Here is a 26,548-nt window from a genome sequence, read left to right on the forward strand (position 1 = left end):
AAGAGATGGTAAGAGAATATGGTCAAGGGTCGGGATACTTATTAAATAATGAGAAGACTCAAATAATTTGTACTGAGATTGATTACCTTGATATTCGGCGAGTCGGTATGGCTACGTACCTGGGCGTCAGGAATAATCCTAAAGTAGATACAGTTACTCAGATTAACTTTAAACCTTTGGTTAGCTAATATCCACTGATCTAAGACGCATGAATGGATTCCATCTCTCAGTCGGTAGGACAATATTATCAAGATGATAATGTTAACAAAAATAATATATTTATTTAGGTCTCTCCCTTTAGAGATCGAAGTATCTATACTGAAGATATTGGATTCTATCTTTATAAATTACAAATGGCAATATGGGAAGGTTAGGTACTCCTTAAAATGTGTTACTCTATCTCAGAAATTCGGGGTCGGGCTGCTCCCAGCCTGTTATTTTACAACTGGTCTGCTCTTTTGCAGCAAATGTGTATATTATTTTCAGTTGAAACAAGTAAGGATAGGGAAGATATAGAAGGCCCCACAGTATCCCCCACTGACTGAGTTTGCAGTTGGGAAGGTGGCACGTGGTATGTTACTTGACAATTGGATCTGAGTCATTTTGAGAAAGTATGGTTTAAGATTATAAATAATGCTTGGTTAGTTTGGATTAATGCTCGAAAATTAATGAAGATCCCAAACTATAATACATATACTCCTTTGTGGTGATTATCACGTTTGCCTTCCTTTGTTTATGATGTAATGGGAAGACAATGGGAGCAACATGCTCCTACTAGGATGGGAAACATTTTTTCCTCAGGGCAATTGTGCTCTTTTTCAGATTTACAACAGTTTTTCAATATACCTAATAGCTCATATTTTAAGTACCTACAAGTAAAGGAATTCTTCAACCAATTTGGGGGGGGATTGGATAAAATCCCCCTCTTAGAGGTATTTATATCATTGGATATTATTCCTGATGCTCTGGAGAAGACTGAAACAAACTGGACCAGGATACTAGAGGATCCAGTTACTGATTAGGATTAGCCTCAAAGATCTTCCTCTCAGCTAGTCTGAAAGCTCAGCATTATAAGACAATATTTAATTTATACTTTACACCGGCTAAAGTTGTTTGGGTGGGGCGAAAGGGAAGATGATAAATGCCCCAGGTGCAGTGACGGACCAGCTGAGCTGGTCAATATGTTTTACAGCTGCAACAAGCTGTCACCCTTGAAAATTGAGACATTTTGGGAGAAACTATTCGGGAGAAAGATTGATCTCAGCCCATCTATGATGATATTCGGGTACGATAATAGCAGCAAACTAGACATGACCCAGATAAATGTTGCCTTTATGTCAGTGCAGTCGCTAGGCTGCTAATTGCAGCAAGATGGAAGGATTTATAACCCCCCTCGTTTCAGGTGTGGCTCGGGCGACTGATAGCTATATATGATCCAGAAATAACTTCATATAATTGTAAGGGTACATGGGCTAAGAAGCTGGGGCAAAAGCTCTGGGCCTCTTTGCAGGATTGGAGAAGTGGTGACCTTGATGGTAGAAGTTGGTGTGCCTCTGGCGCGTACTAGGTCTTAAATTCTTACAAGTTTAATCAACCACATACAAAATATGGGGCTTTTTATTCAAATTGCTATCTTTATTATTCATATATTTATACTCATGCTGACCTTTTTATGCAATTGCTATATTCAGAATTTAAATATGAATTCTATGGATGAAGTATAGTATTAAGTCTTAAATCTATGGTGCTATCGATTTGTCATTGTGCTACTATAATGTGTTGGAAAATATGTTTGTAATGTATTTATTTTTTAGCTATGATGTTGTGTATTCATATCGATGGTATTATAAGCTATTTAATTGTAAGCTTGTTTCTCTGAGTTAAAAAGAAGAAGCTCTCCATCTTCTGGGTCCATTCAGAGCCTTGATGCCTCTGCCCAATACCAGGCTCTTCCTTATTTAAGGAGCAGATTCCCACATTAAAAAAAAGATGAAACAATATATTCCTATTTATCCAGTATTGCGGTATCTTTCATAGATTCACATGCCTGAATCATTCCCCATCGCCGAGGCATGAGTCCCACGGTAATAATATATACAATAGCAGTGCCTTAGAAAATTATTTGTAGTAGGCTGAAAGACTATAGGCCCAACAAGGCCCAAAACTTAGCCTATCTACCTCATTATATAAAAAGAACTGAAAAAGAAGTTCCAACCAATCAGCTGTCAGCACCCTCTAGAACCTTCCCAGCAGAGACAGTTCTCTTCAGATTTTCACCGCATGTCGTGTGGAAGGGAATCTACCTGAGTGCCTACTCCGTTTTCTACTTTTCTCTTCAGAATATCTGAGAAGAAAGCTCTTTTCAAGGCCTGCAGGACCTGTGATAAGAGGGTCCATGTATATGATCAGCACAAGGACTGCATCTACTGCCTGCATCCCTCTTACATTGTGAAGGATTGCAGGGTTTGCTGCACCTTCCCTGCCAAAACTATCAGGGACAGGGAGGCAAGGCTCAAATCATCTTCCACAGATGATAAAGACAAAGCTTCAACATCCAGCAAAAGACCCAGATCCAGCGATACCTCTTCTCCCGAGAGGAAAAAATCAACACAAATCCTCTCATGGAGTGTCTGAACCCTCAAGGAGGTCATACTCTCCTCCTATTGAATCTCCAGTTTCTCCGTCAGGATCTTCATCTAAAACGGTGAGTAAAACCCAGGCTAAGACTGTCTCTCTGGTGTCTTCTCACACAGTCTCTGTGACTTCTGCCATCTCAAGCTCTTCTGTGACGGTATCTACATCTGCCATTACCTCACCTATTGTATCAGCTAGGATTTCCTCTAAAAATCTTTAGGGGCTAAGAACGCAAAATCATCGTCGACGACCACTGCATCGACGACAAAAGCCCCATCGACGTCAAAATCATCGTCGACGATGAGCCCGTCGACGACGAAATTCTCGTAGACGACTGGATCATCTAAAAATAATCCATCGACGACGCCCCCGTCGACGACAGCCCCGTCAACGACGGACTCCTCGACGAAGACCCCATCGACGACGGACTCTTTGACGAAGACCCCATCGACGACGGCCTCGTCGACGAAAAGTCCATCGACAGTTCCACCGTCGACGACGAATCCATCGACGACGAGCTCGTCGACGGGCACTTCCACCAATGAGCCAGCCGCATTCAACGCCGCTTTTTAAGACGCCTAAATCCACAGGGAGTTTAGTTATACCCAAGACTCCACCAACAAGAACCTGGCCTGTTCCATCTCAGGTGTCTCATGTTTCACCTGTGGCCTATACTCATTTTCAGATCAAGACCTATCATAGGCAAGACTACTCCAATATTTCTCCACTGCTACCATTGCACATATGTGGAGGAGGAGGATTCTGAGGAGGATGACTGAGATAATGAGGGTCCCTTTGGGATTGCACGCCATCCATCCGATACATATAAAATGCCAGGATGAAGAGGACGAAGAGGATATTCAAGAGCAATAATACCAAGAGGAGTTGTCTACACCTTTCTATAGACAGCCATACATACCTCCACGTTTGGAGGAGACCAGTCATCTCCTTCCTTCGTTGATACAGGATTTGCAAGCCATGTTGGATAACTATCGCCAAAGGTTCCCACCGACACCGTCCACGCCAATTGTACCTCCGGTACCAGCGGACGTACCTGCCCCTCCTCCACTGCAGCCTCCAGTGTCACCTAGACACACTACAGAACCCACACCACAAGAGGGTCGGGATACTTCCTCTTCGGATAAAGAGGGAAGAGAGGAAGGGGAGCTGCCTCAAGACAACACTCCTGCGGATCCGTGGGATGATTACGTAATACCAATGCCTTCGCCTCCTTTGCTATAACCCTCTGATTCGCCGTCGGAGGACATTGGCGGATTTCATAATATCATGTAGAGGGCTGCTACAAGGTTTAAACTGCCAGTTACCATTGAGCAGTCGGACTGCTTTTTACACGATTTTAAAGAGGGTTATAGGAGGATTACCAGGGCCATACCCATTATAGACTTTATTTGGCAGGAAGGTCTTAAAATTATGAAGACACCCGCTTCCATCCCTGCAGTACTTCCTCGTATTGAGAAAAAGTACAGGGCACCGCCAGAAACTCCATCCTGTTTGGTAGGCCACCCACGTCCGGACTCTGTGATATCCCAAGCTGCTCAACAGAGATCCAAAAATCCGTCCACTCCAATCTCGACGACGCCGGACAAAGAGGGCAGAAGATTGGACCTAATAGGCAAGAAGTTTTCCATCAATGCTGCATCCTCTATCAAAGCAGCGAACTCTCTTGCGATTCTTGCCCGCTACGACCGACAGATGTGGTCGGAGCAGTCTGAATTCATTGAATTTATACCAGAGGATAGTCAACAGGAGGCACGTAAGATACTGCTTGAAGGAGAGAGGGCGGCTTCAGAAATAATAGATTGCGCCCTAGACATCGCAAATACTAATTTTCGTCAGTTAGCGGGTGCTGCGGTGCTCAGACGCCAGGGCTGGCTCAGAGCAACCTCCTTCAGACCTGAGGTGCAAACAAAAATCCTCGATATGGCTTTTACCATCAATGGCGGAACATCACATCGGACCGGTGGGTCCTCGACTTAGTAGAAAGAGGACACACTTTGGAGTTCTTAAAAAAAACACCTACGACCCCGCCCAAGGGTCCCCCCCCTCGTCTTCACTTATTGTTAAAAGAGGCCTTAAACATGTTTCGCAAGAATGCGATAGAGAAGGTTCCAAACACGCAGAAGGGAAGAGGATTCTACCCTCGTTTCTTTCTAATAAAGAAAAAGCCGGGCGAGTGGCGCCCGATTCTGGATCTGCACAAGCTCAACAAATTCTTGAAGAAACAGAGCTTTCGCATGGTGACATTGACAGATGTGCTCAATTGTCTCAACAAAGGAGATTTTATGGCTTCTCTGGACTTGGAAGACGCTTACTTCCATATCCCTATACATCCCAAACATCGCAAATACCTTCGATTCACAGTGGCTGGCGTCCACTTACAATTAAAGGTGCTTCTATTCGGACTGAAGTCAGCACCAAGAATATTCACCAAATGCCTGGCCCCAATTTCTGCAGCATTGAGGTCCCAGGGGATACAGGTCTTTCCATACCTCGACAATTGGCTGCTCAAAGGACCATCGAAACAGATCAGAAGATAGGTGGTCAGAAGCGCCCTTCGTCTATTCTCAAGTCTAGGCCTCACTCTAAATGCAAAGAAGTCACAATTGCAACCCCTACAGGTGTTAACCTTTCTGGGAGCCTCAATGGACACTCAAAGGTGCAAAGCATTCTTGTCTCAGGAACGTCAGAACAGACTCCGAAGACTGGCAAGACAGATCTCAGCAAAAAAGTCACTTTCTGTCCGGACACATGCGTCTCTTCTAGGGATGTGCTCTTCAGCAATCAACCTAGTTCCCTTTGCAAGACTCAGGATGAGGCCACTGCAGGAAGGATTGCAACAACACCCAGAATGAGGCAAGCTCTCCAATGGTGGTCGAAAGAAAGCAATCTGTCTCCGGGCCTCACATTTCTTCAAACTATCCCGGAGTTCATTCTGACTACGGATGCATCAATGGAGGGATGGGGAGGCCATCTTCAGGACCTCCAAATTCAAGGCCGATGGTCTAATCAGTATCGGCAGAAACACATCAACAGTCTCAAATTAAGAGCCATTTTCCTTTCTCTGCAAGCGTTCCTTCAGAGAATTGCAAATTCTTCAGTACTGGTGCCTACGGACAATACAACCAGCATGTTTTACATAAGCAAGGTCGAACGAGATCTCTATCCCTATCGCAGGAAGCTCAAGAGATGTGGGAGTGGATTATACAACACGGCATAACACTCAGAGCGGAGCATGTACAAGGGGTTCAAAACTCCTTAGCCGATAACCTCAGCAGATCCCTCACAGGTTGCCACGAATGGGAGCTGGAACAGATGAACAGGTTCTTCCGAAGTTGGGGCACACCAACTCTGGATCTGTTTGCGACACAGCAGAACAGCAAATGCCTGTACTACGCCAGCAGATTTCCTCAATGGGGGTCAAGAGAGAATGCCCTGTCCATGAGATGGTCAGGAATCTATGCATACGCTTTTCCCCCGATACCGTTAATACCAAGGATTCTGCAGAAGATGAAGAGGGAACATTGCACTCTTCTCCTCATTGCTCCTTGCTGGCCGAGGCAGTACTAGTTCCAAGAACTGTTCCTGTTATCTCATCAACCTCCAATTCGTCTCAAGCGGACTCTTTCCATGCTGTCAAGGGAAGGAGGTCAGATTCTGCACCCGGATCCTCAATCGCTGCACTTGCACGCCTGGCTCCTGACTGCTTAGAGTTTAAAGATCTCCAAATCTCTGAAGACTGTAGAGCAATTCTATCTCAAGCCCGTGCTCAGAGTACTATCAGAACATACCGTTTCAAATGGAAACGCTTTTGTTGTTGTTGTCCTGAAAGGATTGTTTCGAGCCATTCCTCCAATTCGACTTCCACCTCCTGAATGGGACCTCAATATTGTCTTGTCCCAATTAATGAGGAGACCTTTCGAGCCTATTCATAAAGCTGAATTGAAATTCTTAACCTGGAAAGTGGCTATTTTTCTAGCTCTCACTTCAGCCCGGAGGGTTAGTGAAATTCAGGCTTTCACCATTTCAGAACCTTTCCTCCATTTCTCGAAAGGATTATGCCACATAGAGAACAAATCCGAAATTCATTCCTAAAGTACCGTCTCAATTTCACTTAAACCAGCCGGTAAAGTTGAAAATATTTTTCCCGGATCCTGTCACACTGACAGAAAAAGCCCTGCACTCTCTTGATGTCAAACGATGTCTAAAGTTTTATCTTTAAAAAACTAAAGACATAAGAAAATCTAACCAGCTGTTTATTGCTTATGGACAGGTCACGCTAGGACAATCTGTGACAAGAGCAACTATAGCTAGAAGGTTATCCTCAGTGATACAATTCTGTCATGAAAAGGCTAATAGACCTGTAGTCAGAAAGGTCAGAGCAGATTCCACCAGAATGATGTGGCGTCAACAGCTTTATTTGCTTGAGTCACGCTGGAGAACTTTGCCGAGCTGCTACATGGAAGAGTGTCCATACTTTTACAAAGCATTACTGTTTGCAGTCGGCATTACAGGATGATACAGCAGTTGGAGAAGCTGTGCTGCAGCATCTTCTTCATTAAGGTTAGACTTTTAAAAGGTCTCTCACATTATATTGCTGTCATAAGAGTATGTATATATACTGTAACGTTTTGATTGTTAAATGCTGTCTTTATTTGAACTATATTATCTAATGTGATCATTCCTTTCAGAAGGTGTTCTGCATATATGTATATTTATACTTTAGTGCTCTATAACCTTCCGGTTGTGTGGGGGATATGTAGAATGACGCTTTGTCTCCCACCTTCCGCAAACGACAGATATGGGTTTACTGCTTACTATTCTGATTCAGACATGTGAATCTATGAAAGATACCCCAATACTGGATAAGAAAACAAGTTACATACCTGTAACTACAGTTATCCAGTATTGGTATCTTTCATAGATTCACATGCACCCACCCTCCTCCCCGGCAAGGCAGTTCTTTATTAGGGATACATACTTCTCACTTGTGCTGGGAAAATCTGAGAACTGCCTCTGGTGCTGACAGCTGATTGGTTGGAACTTCTTTTTCAGTTCTTTTTATATAATGAGGTAGATAGGCTGCTAAGTTTTGGGCCTTGTTGGGCCTATAGTCTTTCAGCCTACTACAAATAATTTTCTAAGGCACTGCTATTGTATATATTATTACCGTGGGACTCCCGCCTCGGCGACAGAGAATGATTCAGGCATGTGAATCTATGAAAGATACCAATACTGGATAACTGTAGTTACAGGTAAGTAACTTGTTTTCTTTCTTGAGAAGATCCTGTGAGTGTCGGGCCTTCTGGCAGACCGTGGTGAATATTTTCAGGATGGTTCCGGTACAATCTTGCCCTCCACCAAGGAGAGCTCTCTTCTGCTGGTTTAACAGTTCAGATGACTTTGACTGTGCAACCTCAGTGTGTGCCTCCACAGTCTCCAGACCTTGGCGTCCCATTTCTTCCAATAAAGCCTGTACCATCCAATTGCTCTGACCCCTAGTACACTTTGAACAATCTGTGACTCTGATGTCTGTGCCCCCCTTGGAGCAAACTTCCTCACCACTTTTAAAATTCTTGAATCTAGTAGACCTTGTCAGAGGGCAAAATGTATGTCCTGTTTTGATGACACAGTTGGCACAACATCTCTGTTTGGACCAGAGATTTGCTCATGTGGAAGAAATGTTTAGGTCTGGCTTTGACGCGTTAGGCATGCTGACAAATATTATAGCCATAGAGGGGATGATTATTCTGAGGTGGAAAACGTCTTGCCTCTTCCACCACAGATGCTGGCCTCTTTTCTGGACTTAAAAGAGGCAAGTGGCCAGGATACATCTAAAGAAGATGATGTTCCTCACTCCTATGGACCTCAATCAGATGAAGGGTCGTCATTTGCTACGGTGGTACGAAAAGGAGCACAAGGGCTAAAATTGACTGTAACCACTGCTGAGGCCAAATCTTAACATTTTGACGGAAAGCTTGCAATCTTCATATGCAGTCTCGGAGCCTCCTCTACCGTTAAAAGATTTTCTATTAGATCCTGTACTGGCTGCCCGGAAGAAATCTTCTCCAGCCTAGCACATGGCAGTCAACAGTCAAATTGCTAAGTCACACAGGCATGCACTCGAGTCACACCCTTCTCTGGACAGTCTAGTGGTCTTGGCTTCTTCTGTGAAGCTAAACTCTTAACATCTTTCCTAATGGTCTTCTAGACCGAGAGTCTTGGGGGCAAAACTGTAAAAGATTTTGCTTCTTGGAGCCTTGCACTTTATACTGTGAACACCAAGTGCCTTCTGGCCAACTATGTCCTTGCTCTGTGGAAGTTTGCTAAACTAACTGCTATCAGATTACCGGACACCACGAAAAGCCTTTTTTATGACCTGATCAACAGATTATGAAGTGCGGCCTGGAGGCATCAGACACCTTGTTATCAATGTCACGGTGCATCATCACGCTTGGATGCGTTCCAGTAGCTTCCCAGATAATGTTCAAGCAGCACCATGGACATGCCCTTCTACAGAGAAAACATACTTCTTACTGTAGTGTGTCAAAGATCACAGCGCCACGGCACATTACTTGGCCTAGTCTCTCCGGCGAAACAACTGTCTACCAGCATGCCACCAATTTGAGCACAATTATGGCCGATTGCATGGCCTTCCCGCTAATCTGCAAGGAGTGTGCTCCGTTGTTATCTCCTCTCCTGGATCACTCTCCTTCCACAATGACAATGTTTCTGGCACACACTCAATTCTGTCGTGAAGGAGTCCTAAAGATGGTACCGAGGAAGAAAGGGACTCCTTTTAGTTATTTGTCCCTATAAAGGGTAAAAGTATGAGACCCACCCTGCACCTTTGCATCTTGAACATTTTACTTTCGCTGTGTAAGTTCAAGATTCTGTCCCTGAGACTGATTTTGTAGGCCCTTGACAAGGAGATTAGTTGGTTTCCCTGAACCTTGAGGACACCTACTTTTTTCCTGCAAACCTGCACTCTCAAAGGTACTTCCTGATGTTCACTGTGTTGTCTCAGCAGTACCAATTTGCAGTTTTGCCATTTCAACTAAAGACTTCACACTGGTTATTCACCGAGGTGTTGGCCAGGGTAGCTGCTTCTCTGAGATCATGAATCCATGTATTTCCATTCCAGGATGACTGGCTAAAGAAGGCAGGGTCCCCTATTCTGGTCACAGAACCTCTTCAGCAGACATTGAGCCTTCTTCATGGCCTGGGCTTCATGATCAATACACAGATGTGCCGTCTTGCACCCACACAGATGCTGACATTCTTTGGAGCAATGCTAGCTTTCAGGCTGTTTTTTCTCCTCCTTAGAACTTTGCAAATATTCGGGATATGATTTGAATGTTTCTGGCTTAGTTACATAAACTTGTTCTGCAAGTCTTAAACATGTCAGATCTAATGGTTTCATACATCCTATTGTTGAATGCAAATGGTAAATGAGAGCCTTGTATTAGTGCCTAAGGAAACAATTGCCCAGGCATCGGGGAAGCCGTTTGGTGTGGCTCATATTTTCAAGAATGTCTCTCCTACGTCTGCATTAGTGGGTGCTCTTCTCCGACCTGTCAGTATGTTGTGCTTCTTGCTGCCACAGTTGCAGGCTACCATAGTTAAAACATTTCTGAGCTAGGTAGCTCATGAGGCTGACATTATTACTCTGTGATAGCAGTGTTAACACATAAACCTGTTGGGATGCTTGTGGTGCCCTTGCCCTGAAGGCCTTCTGCTCCTTCCATTTCAGGGAGTGTCTTTCAAGTTACTTGCAAACAAATGAAATAAACACAGTGCAATACATTAGTAGACTATGAATGTGCAGGTGTGGAATCGGTGATTAGAAATTATTTGACCGTTGTGATGGGCCAGTAACACACACTTTCCCAGTGATGGCATACTTCCCAGGTGCTCTCAGCATGCGTTTAGATGAGTTGAATGGTCTCTTCTTGGAGAACAATGACTTGGAATTTCACTCAGAAGTGATGTTTTCCAAATTTTAATTTCCACTTGGGTTCTGTTTTCTACGGTCCAGGAAAGAAAGTGTTCTAAGTTTTATCCAGCACATTTCCCACTGTATGGTCCATAGGGGGATGACTTCCAGTTAGAATCATCATTGGTCATACTTTATGTATTCTCGCCAGTCCACCTTGTGTTCAGTGCTCTACAGACAGTGCTGGATAGTAAAGCTTAGCTAATTCTGATTTCCCCTGACTTGGCAAGATGATTTTGATATTCTGATACAGTGGAAACCAGCACTCTGCCCCTCATCTCTTCTGCACAGAGTGGACCTACTCTCACAGCACATTGGACAGATTATTTATCCTCAAATACTGCGGATACACACACAGAAATTGAGCAGTATTGATTAGTCCTTTTGCTTGCTGCCCGATGTTGCTGACTTCATCTTGGCTAATAGGAAACCCACCACACACTCAATTGAAGTAGGATTGCTCAGCAGGAGTGTTAAGTGGTGCAAGCTGTAACGTCTGACCCCTTTTCAGCCACATATTTTGATGTACTGTCCTTTCCACTATGTCCTGGCAGTGGCTGCTGTAAAGGATTATTTGGCTACATTATCCGATGTCATGTCTTTCTGACTGGCCTTCTTTAAGTTTCCACTAGGGCGTGTTTACTGAAGGTTTGATTAATGTTGCGCCTCATTGCAGTGCTATTGGAGCTGATGCCTCATTGCAGTGCTATTGGAGCTGAAGCCACATTGCAGTGCCATTGGAGCTCATGCCTCATTGCAGTACCGTTGGAGCCAATGCCTCTTTGCAATCTTGTTGGAGCTGATGCCTCTTTGCAGGGCCATTGGAGCTGATTCCTCGTTGCAGTCTTGTTAGGGATGATGCCTCATTATAGTCTTGTTGGAGCTTATGTCTCATTGCAGCCCTAATGGAGATGATGCCTCGTTGCAGTGGCATTGGAGCTGGTGCCTAGTTGGAGTACTGTTGGAACTGCTGCCTCGCTGCAGTCCTGTTGGAGCTGCTGCCTCGCTGCAGTCCTGTTGGAGCTGCTGCCTCGCTGAAGTCCTGTTGGAGCTGCTGCCTCGCTGCAGTCCTGTTGGAGCTGCTGCCTCGCTGCAGTCCTGTTGGAGCTGCTGCCTCGCTGCAGTCCTGTTGGAGCTGCTGCCTCGCTGCAGTCCTGTTGGAGCTGCTGCCTCGCTGCAGCCCTGTTGGAGCTGCTGCCTCGCTGCAGTCCTGTTGGAGCTGCTGCCTCGCTGCAGTCCTGTTGGAGCTGCTGCCTTGCTGCAGTCCTGTTGGAGCTGCTGCCTCATTGCAGTTGGAGCTGCTGCCTCGTTGCAGTACCATTGGAGCTCATGCCTACTTGCAGTGTCATTGGAGCTCATGCCTACTTGCAGTACCATTGGAGCTGATTCCTCGTTGCAGTCTTGTTGGGGATGATGCTTCATTATAGTCTTGTTGGAGCGGATGCCTCATTGCAGTTTTGTTGGAGCGGATACCTCATTGCAGTCTTGTTGGAGCTTATGTCTCATTGCAGCCCTAATGGAGATGTTGCCTCGTTGCAGTGACATTGGAGCTGGTGCCTCGTTGCAGAGCCATTACAGCTGATGCCTCATTGCAGTGCCACTAGAGCTGATGGCTTGTTGCAGTGCTGTTGGAGCGGATGCCTCCTTGCAGTCCCGTTGGAGCTTATGCCTCCTTGCAGTCCCGTTGGAGCTTATGCCTAGTTGCAATTCCTTTAGAGCAGATGCCTCATCGCAGTCCCGTTGGAGCTTATGCCTCGTCCCGTTGGAGCTTATGCCTCGTTGCAATTCCTTTGGAGCGGATGCCTCGTCGCAGTCCCGTTGGAGTGGATGCCTCTTCCCAGTCCCGTTGGAGCTTATGCCTCGTCGCAGTCCCGTTGGAGCTTATGCCTCGTCGCAGTCCTGTTGGAGCGGATGCCTCATCGCAGTCCCGTTGGAGCAGATGCCTCATCGCAGTCCCGTTGGAGCAGATGCCTCGTCGCAGTCCTGCTGGAGCAGATGCCTTGTCGCAGTACAACCAGAGCGGATGCCTCATCGCAGTCCTGCTGCAGCGGATTCCTCATCGCAGTCCCGCTGGAGCAGGTGCCTCGTCGCAGTCCCGGTGGAGCGGGTGCCTCGTCGCAGTCCCGCTGGAGCAGGTGCCTCATCGCAGTCCCGCTGGAGCGGATGCCTCGTCGCAGTCCCATTGGAGCGGATGCCTCGTCGCAGTCCCGCTGGAGCAGGTGCCTCGTCGCAGTCCCGCTGGAGCGGATGCCTCGTCGCAGTCCCGCTGGAGCGGATGCCTCGTCGCAGTCCCGCTGGAGCGGATGCCTCGTCGCAGTCCCGCTGGAGCGGATGCCTCGTCGCAGTCCCGCTGGAGCGGATGCCTCGTCGCAGTCCCGCTGGAGCGGATGCCTGGTCGCAGTCCCGCTGGAGCGGATGCCTGGTCGCAGTCCCGCTGGAGCGGATGCCTGGTCGCAGTCCCGCTGGAGCGGATGCCTCGGCGCAGTCCCGCTGGAGCGGATGCCTCGGCGCAGTCCCGCTGGAGCGGATGCCTCGGCGCAGTCCCGCTGGAGCGGATGCCTCGTCGCAGTCCCGCTGGAGCGGATACCTCGTCGCAGTCCCGCTGGAGCGGATGCCTCGTCGCAGTCCCGCTGGAGCGGATGCCTCGTCGCAGTCCCGCTGGAGCGGATGCCTCGTCGCAGTCCCGCTGGAGCGGATGCCTCGTCGCAGTCCCGCTGGAGCGGATGCCTCGTCGCAGTCCCGCTGGAGCGGATGCCTCGGCGCAGTCCCGCTGGAGCGGATGCCTCGGCGCAGTCCCGCTGGAGCGGATGCCTCGTCGCAGTCCCGCTGGAGCGGATGCCTCGTCGCAGTCCCGCTGGAGCGGATGCCTCGTCGCAGTCCCGCTGGAGCGGATGCCTCGTCGCAGTCCCGCTGGAGCGGATGCCTCGTCGCAGTCCCGCTGGAGCGGATGCCTCGTCGCAGTCCCGCTGGAGCGGATGCCTCGTCGCAGTCCCGCTGGAGCGGATGCCTCGTCGCAGTCCCGCTGGAGCGGATGCCTCGTCCGCAGTGCTGTTGGAGCGGATGCCTCGTCTGCAGAGCTGTTGGAGCGGATGCCTCGTCTGCAGTGCTGTTGGAGCGGATGCCTCGTCTGCAGTGCTGTTGGAGCGGGTGCCTCGTCTGCAGTGCCGTTGGAGCCGATGCCTAGTCTGCAGTGCGGTTGGAGCCGATGCCTCGTCTGCAGTGCGGTTGGAGCCGATGCCTCGTCTGCAGTGCGGTTGGAGCCGATGCCTCGTCTGCAGTGCGGTTGGAGCCGATGCCTCGTCTGCAGTGCGGTTGGAGCCGATGCCTCGTCTGCAGTGCGGTTGGAGCCGATGCCTCGTCTGCAGTGCGGTTGGAGCCGATGCCTCGTCTGCAGTGCGGTTGGAGCCGATGCCTCGTCTGCAGTGCGGTTGGAGCCGATGCCCCGTCTGCAGTGCGGTTGGAGCCGATGCCTCGTCCGCAGTGCCGTTGGAGCCGATGCCTCGTCCGCAGTGCCGTTGGAGCCAATGCCTCATTGTCGGTTCAACTAACTGCTAACTCTGAAAACAGTCTTCAAGATAGTGACTTTGGGTTGTACGAATGGTAAACTTCAGATCCTCTAGCCCCGACCACCATTCACGGTACTCCACCGAAGGCCGCCTGCCAGATTTCAGAGTTCATTTTAAAGAATAGAAAAAAATGCTGCATCATGGTCTAAACATTGAAGAGAGTTTGATCTAAGGCAGTGTTTATCTTTTTCATTTGAAGCTTTGTGTTGTGCAACGCTTGGTATGTTTAAAGAAGATCCACTGGCTGTACTTTGTGCCATGTATGCCATGGGAGTACCGTTGAGGCTGCAGCGATTTTGAATATAGTATACTTCTCTGACGTGCATTTCGTTTGTTGACATTCAGAGTTTCTTAATTAAGGACTGTGATTGAGCTGGTGTCAGACTACTATGTAGCGCCTTGTTGGGCGCGAGGATCTGTGCATGCACCACTATTCTGGAATGTGCTCGGAGGCGGTTAAAGGAGCTATGGCTGGTAATGGAAAACAGCAAATAATAAATGTGGTGGAGAGGGGGGAGGTGTCGCACGTTTTATAGCAATTAGTTGTAGTACTGGAGAACAGAGTATATGTCCGGCATTGTAATGTATTAATTTAGATCCCACAGTCTAAGAAGTTCACTCTTAGTCTTGCACAATTCTGGGGTAAATCACACACATGATAAAATACTGCAGGGTATGGGTTTTACTGGATCTGCAGTTCAGGTATTTTCCATATTCTGGGGTGCACAGATTGCCTACACAAATTGCTCCACGCATTAATTGGCTAAAGTCATTCGGGAAAACCCCTGCAGGATGCGCAGTAAGGTTTAGAGTCCGATCTTATTTGGGGACAAACTAGACAGTGCTGTTGTGTTCTTGGTCTTCACAGTGAGGGCTCAGGGCTTCTTTCTTCTACGATGAAACTGGTCACTGCACTGCTACTCGTGTGGAGCTGCCTGAGAAATGACATCAAAGTGGGTCGCAGAACCCCAGCTAGCGGCAGCAAACGCAGTCAATCTCCAATGCCTGTTGTTCCTGATTGTTAGAGAAGCAGGACTGCCTCAAGAGAACCGCCTTTCCTCTATACTGGATGCCCCATCTACATCCAGCTCTTCCCCGGCCAAGCTATGTTGGCAGCGCTCCTGCCCGGGCCATGTGAGCACAAGGGAGGACAGTTTAAAGTGATCTAAACCTGGAGCCATTCATCTTTACTAAGGACAACCTACGGAGTGAGAAAATGTGATGCCTGTTAACTCACCTTTTGATCGTGCCAGTACGAATCATCACGATTGTGCAATGGGCATTCCAAGGGGGATCTGCAAACCTATACTTACGTGTTGCAAATTCTTCTGAGCTTGCTGGTAATCGATAGCGTACCGAGTGTGTTTTAAGCACTTCATAAAAAGTGGCAGAATCTTTGTAGCACGGATTCTGTATTTTTTTTTCTTTTCGCTGTGAAGCCCTTTTTAGGTTGAGCCTCGGCAACGCAGGCGCTGCTCTGCGAGGCATGCTGTATTCAGGTAGGGACTTAAGGCTCCGCCCACTGTCTGCCCATATTTTTTTATTGGCTTGTGCCTTGTGTCATTGTCCACTGTAAACTGTTGTTGTTCATTGGTCTATAGGCTTTATAGTTCCTCCTTAGTACCACCTTGTCTCATTTTGTAACCTCCCATGGCGACATCCCCTGTTCCGTGTGTTGTTACTCCGAGCACTATTTTCTCAAATAGCTTTGTCCAGCCTGCTGTTACAGGCAGGACACTCTCCCTCTTAACGCTTTGAAAAAACAAAAAAATTATAATACAAACAGATTTGCAATGCTATAGGTCTCACATTTGTGAGAGTTTAAGCTATTGGCATTGTACACGGCAATGCCTTTTTTTAATCTGTTTTAAAAACAACACATAAATAAAAGGCATATTCATTTACAATGCCAATAGCTCAAACTCTTGTAAATGCGAGACCTATTGTATTGCAAATGCTTTTTTCCTCCTTTGAATTGCGACGGACCAGTGAACATGTTAACAAGTATTGTTTTCACCCACAGATTCTGCGTTATTGTAATTCCATTTTAACCCCGTTTAGTGTTGGCTAGTGACTCCTCTGTTTGTGCCTCTTTGTCCAGTATATAAGTACTTTAGTTTCTTTATTATACTTGTTTAGGAGCTTTCATCATGTGGTATGAGGAGCGGAAAGCGAGAATGTGGTTTGAAAATGTGTATTGTTGCTTTACATCAGAATAGTCCTTGGTCGAGGTGTAGAGGCATTTAATCATTCTTTTTAGGTTGCTCGGGATAGAGATGCTGTTGGCGAGGTTTGTAAAATGCATTCATCTCCATGCATGGCAATGCCTTACTTTTTGTCCTGTTATGTTGACTTTTAAGCCTAGTATATAGCGTGTGTGTTTTGTGTGTATGCTATTGCAGGTGCGTTCTGATGCTGTGTTTGGGGTTAATACTTCTGAGGAACTGTAGGACCCTCCTGATTTCTTTTCACTTAAATATGGCATACAACAAAATATATGGTTTGTTCTCCCTTTGCAGCAGTGATACCGCTGACCGACTCAGAGCACAAGATGCTGCCCGTGCACTTTGCTGTAGACCCCAAGAAGGACTGGGAATGGGGCAAAGACGATGCTGACAATGTTAAAATGGCCAGGTGAGCTTCAGGATTTACCTGATCAATCGATACATTCAGACTTCATATTCCTTACAGTCACTCGCACATGTACAAAACAAAAATGTGACTCCATATTTGGGTTGACATCATCCAGCTTTGGAAAACAAACCGTTGGGGGCAGAAAATGCAGTATGGCAATACTGAAAGGCACCATTGCAGAAAGCACACAGCTGTTGCAATTTATGTGCTAATTTGTCTGAGCACTGTCTCAGTTTGTTTTTAGTTATGGAGAGGTAAAAGTAAACTTTTCCTCTCCAACAACTTACACCAACACAAAAAAAACATGCATTGATAAAGCTTCACCTCCTGGGATCTACTGGGATTTGAAAATGCCTTTTAGCGATGCTGAGCTACATGGCCAAAAGCAACATAAACAAGCATTTACAATGCAATGGTCTCGGCATTGTTAAAGTTAGAGCTATTGGCATTGCTCATGACATTTTTATTTATGTTTTTGTTTTTAAAATATAAATAAATGGCATTGTCATTTACAATGCCAATAGCTTAATCGCTCGCAAATGTGAGACCTATTGCATTTACACTCGGACAGAGAGCACGCACACAAAGCCACCCACACACACACAGAGAGCCACCCACACAGTCATTCACATCGAGCCACTCACACACACACAGAGCCACAAAACTCATAAAAAAATAACAGGGGGGGAAAACTACAAGCACCAGTATGCCCAGCGCGGTTGAATGAAAAGTGAATCCCTTGGCAGCACAATGATTTGACGACACACCAAAAATACATGCTTTATAAATTGCAATGTGTCTGAGTGCGGCCAATCGGGAAACAGGTTTATGCATGCATATCTTTAATTTACATTTTTTTGTGAATTTAGCTCAGATCTACTAAACGAGCACACATCTTTCACTTCAGGAAGTTTTGCAATCAAACTACAATTTGCAACTTAATGATTTATATGAGCGAGAAAAAATACAGCAATAGGCTCCGCGGCCAGCACATTCCTTCTTCCTTTGCAGTCACCCCTGCCTCTTGGGAGTTCTCAGTGCAAACCTGAAACATGTTTCCTACATGCTGCTGTGTGGCCCACTTTGGCATTTGGCGTTAAGGCACTGAAAGCCTTTTATTTGACATTTCCATTTGTGTTTCTGAGATGAATAATGCTAGCATTAAAATCGTAGGAAAACTCGGCAGCATGAGGCCTGTTATCCAGAGAATAAGGAAGTCTCCATGTTTCACACAAAAACGACACAGTGGAGGAAAAGACATAAAACGCGATTAAAAAAAATAAATGTGCAGGTCAAAGGTCCAGCGAGGAATGAAGAAGGATTTATGAGGAATGTTGGACCTTTCAGAAAGAATGCCAATACCTGCGGGCCTAGTCTGTCCTGCCCGGGGCAGATGTCTTCTGTAGTCCCTGTCCTGTCAGCTGGGCGCTGCTCCGGGCAGAGAATGGAGAGGGTGAGTTACCTCTTGGCTCTGGCTTTGGAAGTGGAGAGAAGCATTCCCGAGCTTCAGTCCCAAATGCCACTGACAGCCTGTGTGATCTATTCTTGATCTGGCCACTTACTTCCCCTGTCTCGCTTAAGTCCGCTGTAATTGGTTAGCACTTGGTATCTGGCCGCTCCAGCATGCAGCACTAAACACAACACATTGATTAATTGTAGCTTTGCTACTCGGGCCCATTTGCTCCCTGCCATGAGCCACTTTGCCATGGACTGTGTCCATCACCAGGGAAGGCTATTCCCCGCAAGAGTCAGTGCGACTCTCTCTGGAGGCGGAGGGGGCCTTGAAGTCGATGACAGCCAGATGGACTCTTTAAACCCGCGGCGGATCCCTCTTGCTTTTACTGCCTTGTTTAAAAACACTTTGCAAGCATTTTCCAGTTGTCTGTCACTGCTTTTATGTCCAGCACACGTCATGAAAACCGCGCAGTAAAAGCCACTTTTACAAATGCATTTTAAAGCATGCTGTACGTTATGTTCCCTTGCTTATCTTAATCTTTACGAAAACAAAAACATGTTAGCCTCCGATTTAAGCAAGAGCTTTTGTCACTCTTTCTGTGAGGTGACCGGCCATCGCGCACTTACTGGAAAATCTCCAGTTTCCCACCTCTTTCTTTGACTAATTTCTTCAAACTTAGTGAATGCCTGGCTGGTTCCCAGAGTAGAATGACCACCTCACTCCATGTAATTACGTGCAGTGATTCCATGCCTGAACTTTCCGCCTACAAATCTTTGATTTCAAGTGTGCTAAAAACTCAATTAAAGCACAAGCATACATGTCAATTGACCCAATTTAGGCGGCAGTCACTCGATTTCTAAAGCAAAACATGGCTTTATTTGCGATGTCTTCCACCTAAAATTGCCTCTGCTTAAATAGAAGTCAATCGGGGAAATGCATTCTCCGGTTTTATTTACAGAATCTCCTACTTTCTTTTTTTTTAAATGTTTGCGTGTCTGAAACTACAAAACCCAGAAGGCATTTTCAAACACAGAGGGGGGGAAGTTTTCACCTGATCCGGTGTAAATATTAGTTAGCAGCCCTTATCACTGAGGAATTTAGATGCCACCAATGACACTGTGCGTATTGCCTTACTTACGGTCTACATGTTGTCTATGCTGGTGATTGAGCGCCTTTAATTAAGTCAGTGCCCCTCGGTAGTTGCAGTGCTATTTATATTGTGAAATGTTCTTTTGTTTTAAAAATCTACTCACCCTATCTCTCTGCGCGATTTTTGAGAGTGGGGGCAAGAGGTCTCGAAAACTCGATATTCATTCTCTAGCAAAACAATGACCTATCTCTGCGTCACATCTTTCAACAAGCAGTGGCGTAGCATGGTCGGGTGGAATCCCGCCGCGGCCGCCCCGGAAGTCAGGCACGGTCGCCTGTGACGGGGGCGGGGCCACGTCCAGACCGGAAGAGGAGGCAGGCGGAGTCGATGCGTCTCGCGGCCCGGGGCTCCTGTGAGCGGTGTGGAGACCCGGGGCCGCGCTAGCAGGAGGTTGGGCGCCGCGTGCTGAGAGAAGAGTCCCCGACATTGGCCAGGTAAGTTTCAAAAGGCTGGGGGGGCTTGGTGCACTTGTGTGTGTGTGTGCGTGTATGCTCGTGTGTGTATGCGACGGTGACGGCGGGGGAGGGGGAGTGCGACGGTGACGGCGGGGGAGGGAGGGAGGGCCTCGGTGCACTTGTGTGTGTGCGCGTGTGTGTGTATGTGTCAGGGGGGGGTGTCTCTGTATGTATGTATGTGCGTGCGTGCATGGGCGCTTGTGTGTGTGTATGCGCATGCGTGTGTGGTGCTTGAGCTTCCCAGGAGACAGCGCCTGGCCACAGCGCGCGTTCCCGTTTCGAATCGGCTCCAAGGATGCGCGTGGCCGAAACTGTCTCCTGGGAAGCATACTCGCTAACAAAAGATCTCGGCGGAGACGCGCTTCCGCGCGTTTAGCCGAGACCTAAAAAAGAGTGTTCCCAAATCTGTAATACAAACTGTGCTTCACCTACGATCCGCCCAAGCTTTCACTGTTCATAAACTTGCAATACTAACTGCTAGAATACCTTGACTTAATAAAATCATGAAAACAATATTTAATTTAAGAATAAACACCTCCGCATATTTCCAAACATTACTAAACCTTCTTCCTTTCCCTATCTGTTTTGCATAGAGGAGCTCTTTAACGTATATGTTTACTTTATCAACCCAAGGTTGCAATTTAGGGGGTTCGTTCAATTTCCAAAAAGCAGTAATTAGGGAGCGTGCCATTACAATAAACCACCTGCTACGTGCTGGGCCGGTTTGATCCCTAGCTGCTTAGAACAGCCTGCCACAATTGCATTCAGATCTATTGTATACTCTGTCCCAAGGGATAACCACATACACCTTTCCAAATTGCCTCAACACTGTCAAAGCCCCAGAAAATATGGATCCAACAACTGGTCTCTGAGCATCTGGGACATTGCTCTGGGAAAAAAAATTGAATTCCATTTATGTAACCGTGAAGGGGTATAGTACACCATCCATTGAACATAGAGTTCTATCAGCTGAAATTTAGGACCCTGTAATACTTTATAACCAAGATATGAGGCCTCCAGCCACTGCTCCCTGGGTAGATTTACCATATGTTAATTCAATCAATCAATCAATCAAGAAATTTGTATAGCGCGCTACTCACCCGGAGAGTCTCAAGGCGCTTGGGGGAGGGGGGTCCGCTACTGCTCGAATAGCCAGGTCTTGAGTTGCCTCCTGAAGGAGAGGTGGTCTTGGGTCAGACGGAGGTGGATAGGGAGGGAGTTCCAAGTCTTGGCTGCCAGGTAGGAGAAGGATCTTCCTCCCATGGTGGCTCTTCGAATGCGTGGAACGGCGGCGAGGGCGTGGCTGGTCAATCGTAGCTGGCGGGTGGGAGTGTAGAAGGTCGGGCAGCTGTTGAGGTACCTGGGGCCCAGGTCGTGGAGGGCGGTGTTGAAGGAGCAGTTGATGATGTCCCGGAGTTGGGGTGCGATGACGGAGTCGGCCTTGTTGAAGACGTGGTGGGGGCATGGGTCGGTTGGTGATCCGGAGTGGATGGTGTTCATCTTGTGGAGGGTGTCTTCGGTGCTGACCGGGGTCCAGGCTCGGAGGGTGGTGGTGGGGGGCATCGGTTCGGTGGTTGGGTGCGTGGTCTGTGCGCCGAAGCTGTTGTGTATGTCGGTGATCTTGCTGTGGAAGAACGAGGCGAGTGAGTCGCAGAGGTCTTGTTAGAGGGTGATGTCGTTGTTTTCGGCGCTGGGGTTGGCGAGCTCTTTGACGATGCTGAAGAGTTCCTTGCTGTTGTGTGCGTTGTTGTCTAGTCGTTCCTTGAATGCTGTCTTCTTGGTGGTGTGGATCAGCTGATGGTGTTTGCGGGAGGCGTTCTTGAGGGCGGTCATGTTGTCTGTAGTCGGGGTTTTTCGCAAGGCTTTCTCGAGGGTACGGTAGTTTTTCTTGGAGTTCTGGAGGTCGTCGTTGAACCAGGAGGCTTTCTTGCTGCCGGGCCTGCTGGGATGGTTTTTCAGAGGTGCGAGGTCGTCAGCGCAGTTGGTGATCCACTGTGTGAGGTTGTTGGCTGCTTGGTTGGGGTCAGTTGAGCTGGCGGGAGGGTTCTGGCTCAGTGATGTGGTGAGCTGGTCGGTGGTGATCTTGTTCCAGCTCCTGCTGGGAACCTGGTGCGGGTGGTGGTGAGTCGTGGTCCTTCTGAAGCTGAAGTGGACGAAGCTGTGGTCTGTCCAGTGGAGTCCGCTGGAGTGGCTGAAGGAGATGTACTTGCTGGAGGAGAAGACTGGGTCAAGCGTGTGTCCGGCATAGTGGGTGGGGGTGTTCACCAGTTGCTTGAGTCCGAGGTTGGCGAGGTTGTCCAGCAGGGTGGTGGTGTTGTTGTCGTTGTTGTTCTCTAGGTGGAAGTTGAGGTCCCCTAGGAGGATGTAGTCAGCGGAGGGGAGGGCGTATGGCCTGATGAAGTCTGCGCTGAATTGTGTGCGGGGTCCTGGGGGTCTGTAGATGAGGGTACCTCTGAGTGTGGTCTTGGGGTCGGTGTGTATCTGGAAGTGAAGATGTTTTGGCGGCTGTGAGGGTGTCGTCGGAGTTGGTCGTGATGCGGATGGTGTTTTTGTGGACGATGGCGATGCCTCCTCCTGTCTGGTTGACGCGGTCCCTCCGGGTGATCTTGTATCCGTCCGGGATGGCAATGGCGATGTCGAGCGCTGAGGAGGCGTTCATCCATGTTTCCGTGAGGAAGGCGACGTCTGGAGATGTGGTGTCGAGCAGGTTCCAGAGTTCCACGGCGTGTCTGTGGACGGAGCGGGTGTTGAGCAGGATGCACTTCAGGTGGTTGCTGTTGGTGCACGGCTTGGCGGGTTCGGTACAGGTCCAGATGCAGGAGAACTTGCAGGATTGGCAGGTGAAGGGTCCGTGGGTGCGTCTTGGGGTCGCTCGATAGCAACCGGGGATCCGGCCGGTGTTGAGTGCGTTGAATGTTGCGGCATTTTAAGTCCGGCGGGTGGGCTGGCAGCTGCAGGGGCCAGGGGGTCTGGTGCTGGGCGCGGTCCAGGCGCGGACGGGCGCAGACGGGCTTGCCTTTGGCGTGCCTTCGGCGCACAATCGGCGCGCCCGCTGCGCGCACTCGTGGACTCTGCCATAAATGGAGAGTCGGGGGGCGGGAGGAGGGAGGACCAGCTGGGAGGTGGGAGCGGGGTGGCGAATGGTAGAGGGAACAGAAGGGGAGGGGGCGGGCCGCAGGGGGGACAGCGGCAGGGAGCGAGGTGGGACAGCGGGGAAAAAGGCAGCTACGATAGCCTAATTACAGAGGACACGATCAGGGGCACCGCAGCCGAGAAAACATGGCGGAAAAAAGGCTAACTATGAAACCAATTGCTGGGACACAATCAGGGGCACAGCAGCCACGGAAACACTGCGGGAAATGGCAAACTTTGAAACCAATTGCTGGGACACAATCAGGGGTACAGCAGCCGCGGGAGAAGGCGGCAAAAAACGAGCGACGGTGGCAGCAGGGGCGCCGGGTGACTTCGGCAGGAGCCACGCGGCGGGTAGAGCGACCGGCACTGACGAGGTTCTGAATAATCTGAAACAAATCATTAAATTCGCTCCTTACTGAGCGCAACCAACCTACCGAGTACCTCTGTTTTCTCGGATTGAAATAGCACTTGAACTAATTCCCTGGTTGGTTCGATTTGTAGTGGTTGATATTCCTGCAGTATAGTGGAATTTTGTGTATATGCCAGCTTATTTTGAGCCCAAATTGTAGGAAAACTAGGCTGGAGCGCTTTCCAAGGGATCAGTACATAATTTCTCAACCAGTCACCTGCTTTACCCAGGTTACACTTCTCCCATTCCTGTCACAAATTATTAAATGAGAAGCAAAATAGTACAGTCTCGAGGTCGAACACATAAAACCTCCCTCCTGTACTGCCAGTGGCATCTTTTTAATATTAATCCTTGGATCGCACTTGTTTGATATGAATGTGCTAATGAGAGCATTCAACCTCTGAAAAAACGTATTCTACGATACACAGGCATTTGAAGTGAAAAAGAAATTAACCATGGACTGGTTATGCATTTTAACTAGGGCTTCTTTCCCAATTATTGAGATCGAAATCCTTCTCCGCCTATCCATCAACCTCTGGATCTTAGCAAACAGTGGGGGGGGGGGGGGAATTTTATTTAGAGAGAGACTCATGTTTCTCATAAATACCTTACTGGCTCCAGCAGTTAAGCAGGCTGCAAAAAGTTGGGGTAAAGTCCATTCTCCAGTATTAGGGGTATCTTTCATAGATTCACATGCCTGAATCATTCCCCGTCGTCGGAGTGGGAGTCCCACGGTACATAAAAAAGCAATAATATGCCATAAGTATGTAGTAAATACCAATAAAAACAAACCAGGAATTAAAGTAGCCAAAGCTACAGTAGATCCTCAGTCTTCGGAAGAAGAGGAACAAAGAGAAGAAGCAGAGGTACAAGATGAGTGGGATGAATACCAGGTTCAAACACCTTCCCCTTCGCATCAAACAGTCTCAATTTCACCACCGGTGGACGTGGGTAGCTTCCACCTTTTAATGGAACGTTCAACTAAACGTTTTCACATAGATATGGAGCATATAGAACAAGACTGTTTCCTATATGACTTTAAAGATCAGCCCAAGAAACAGATTAAGTCTATACCCATCATTGACTTTATTTGGCAGGAGGGTATAAAAGTCATATCAACCCCGGCATCCATTCCTCCAGTCCTGCCACGAATGGAAAAGAAGTACAGAGCACCGGACAAATCTCCTGCGTGCCTTATTGGGCAGCCGAAGCTTGACTCTGTCATTGTCCAGGCAGCACAAAAGAGGTCTAGGAACCCTTCTTTTCAGGTTACAGCTCCGCCAGACAGAGATGGCAAACGCCTAGATTCGATAGGGAAGCGAGTCTCCACTATGGCGGCTATGACGGTTCGAGCGGCAAATTCATTGGCCATCTTAGGAAGGTATGACTGACAGATATGGTCAGACATTGCACCATTCATTGACCTCCTTCCAGAACCTTCAAAGGCTGAAGCACTCAAGATACTGCAGGAAGGCCAAAGAATCTCAGAAGAGATCATTGATTCAGCAGTGGATGTAGCCTCAACAGGCTTTCGACAGCTAGCGGGGGCTGCGGTTCTTCGTAGACAGGGTTGGCTACGTTCTACTTCCTTTAGACAAGAAGTCCAAAATAAGGTGATGGCGAATATCTGTTTGGCTCTCAGGTGGAGGAAGCCTTAAAGACTATAAAGAAGGATACAGAAACAGCAAAATCCTTGGGCACCCTCCAATTCCGTAAGCCGCCCTTTCGAGGAGCGAGAGGACGGGGAGCGTCCTCCAACAGAGGTGGATATAACCAACAGTCCTCCTAAAGACAAAACAATCAACAATATCATACCCAGCGCTACCAATCTTACGGGCAGAGAAAGCCTACTTATGCCCAGAACAGGGGAAAGGCAAATTACCGCGGAAAAGATAAGCGCCAATTAGACTTTTCACCTGCTGCCACCACCGCTGCCCCACTCTCGAGGAAAAAATTGGAGGGCGAATATCAAAATTTTACTCAAATTGGCAGTCAATAACATCAGACAAATGGGCCCTGGAGATTGTGGCCAGGGCCATGCTCTAGAATTCGAGAAATTTCCTCCAAATGTTCCCCCGAAAGGACCACCTCCAGCTCACCTGAAGGAGCTATTTGCCCAAATCAGATTGATGATGCAAAAAGGAGCGATCGAGAGCGTACCTCAGAAGATGAGGGGAATGGGGTTTTACTCCAGATTTTTTCTAATAAAGAAGAAAAAGGAGAGTGGCGCCCGATTCTAGATCTTCGCGCTCTAAACAAGTACTTAAGGAAATTAACTTTCAGGATGTTATCGCTTCAGGAAATATTACATCTTTTGGCAGCGGGAGATTACATGGTCACCTTAGATTTCCAAGATGCATATTTCCATATCCCCATTCTACCTCGCCACAGAAAATTCCTGTGCTTCAGGGTGGCTGGCAGGGATTACCAATTCAAAGTCCTTCCTTTCGGACTACGGTCAGCGCCAAGAGTTTTTACCAAGGTTTTGGCTCCAGTAGCGGCGCACCTCCGGCTGGAGGGAATCCAAATTTTCCCATACCTAGACGACTGCCTTATAAAGGCCAATTCTCGAGAGGTCATACATTCTCATCTACAACAGTGTATACACCTGTTCCAATCTCTGGGCCTGTCCATCAACCTCGACAAATCCCAATTGAGACCTTCTCAAAGACAAGCTTAATTGGGAGCAACATTGGACACCCAGAAGCTACAAGCTTTTGTCTCGGAGGAGAGACAAATGAAGATCAAAAACATGACGCAGAATCTGTTATCAAAAAAGTCAGTTTCTGTTCGGCTATACAAGTCCTTTCTGGGGATGATATCATCTTGCATCCCATTAATACCAAACTGTCGCCTCAGGATGAGACCTCTCCAGTAAGAACTAAGCCTGCAGTGGTTACAGGTCTCCGGAACTTTCGAAGATCTCATCAGGATCACACCGCTCATGCAGAATTCTCTCCGCTGGTGGACACAAAAACGACATCTCCAACAGGGGTGTGCATTCCTTCAAGATGCACCAAGCCTCACCATCACTACGGATGCGTCTCTTGAGGGCTGGGGAGCGCATCTTCAGGGTCTCACAATCAGCGGCAAGT

The 26,548-nt window shown here is 47.9% G+C and overlaps 1 protein-coding gene across 2 annotated transcripts in view; it reads left to right on the top strand.

The window, feature by feature from the left end:
• OTUD7B (OTU deubiquitinase 7B) overlaps positions 1-26,548 on the top strand; it is a 479,130-nt gene that overhangs the window by 427,079 nt on the left and 25,503 nt on the right. For both annotated transcript variants that reach the window (XM_086945375.1, XM_086945374.1), the window contains one exon: positions 16,734-16,848. In XM_086945375.1, the coding sequence (XP_086801501.1) occupies positions 16,734-16,848 (115 nt within the window). The remainder of the gene's footprint in view (positions 1-16,733; positions 16,849-26,548) is intronic.

This window comes from Lissotriton vulgaris, chromosome 12 (genome assembly GCF_964263255.1).
Source record: "Lissotriton vulgaris chromosome 12, aLisVul1.2, whole genome shotgun sequence".
Classification (NCBI taxonomy): Eukaryota; Metazoa; Chordata; class Amphibia; order Caudata; family Salamandridae; genus Lissotriton; species Lissotriton vulgaris.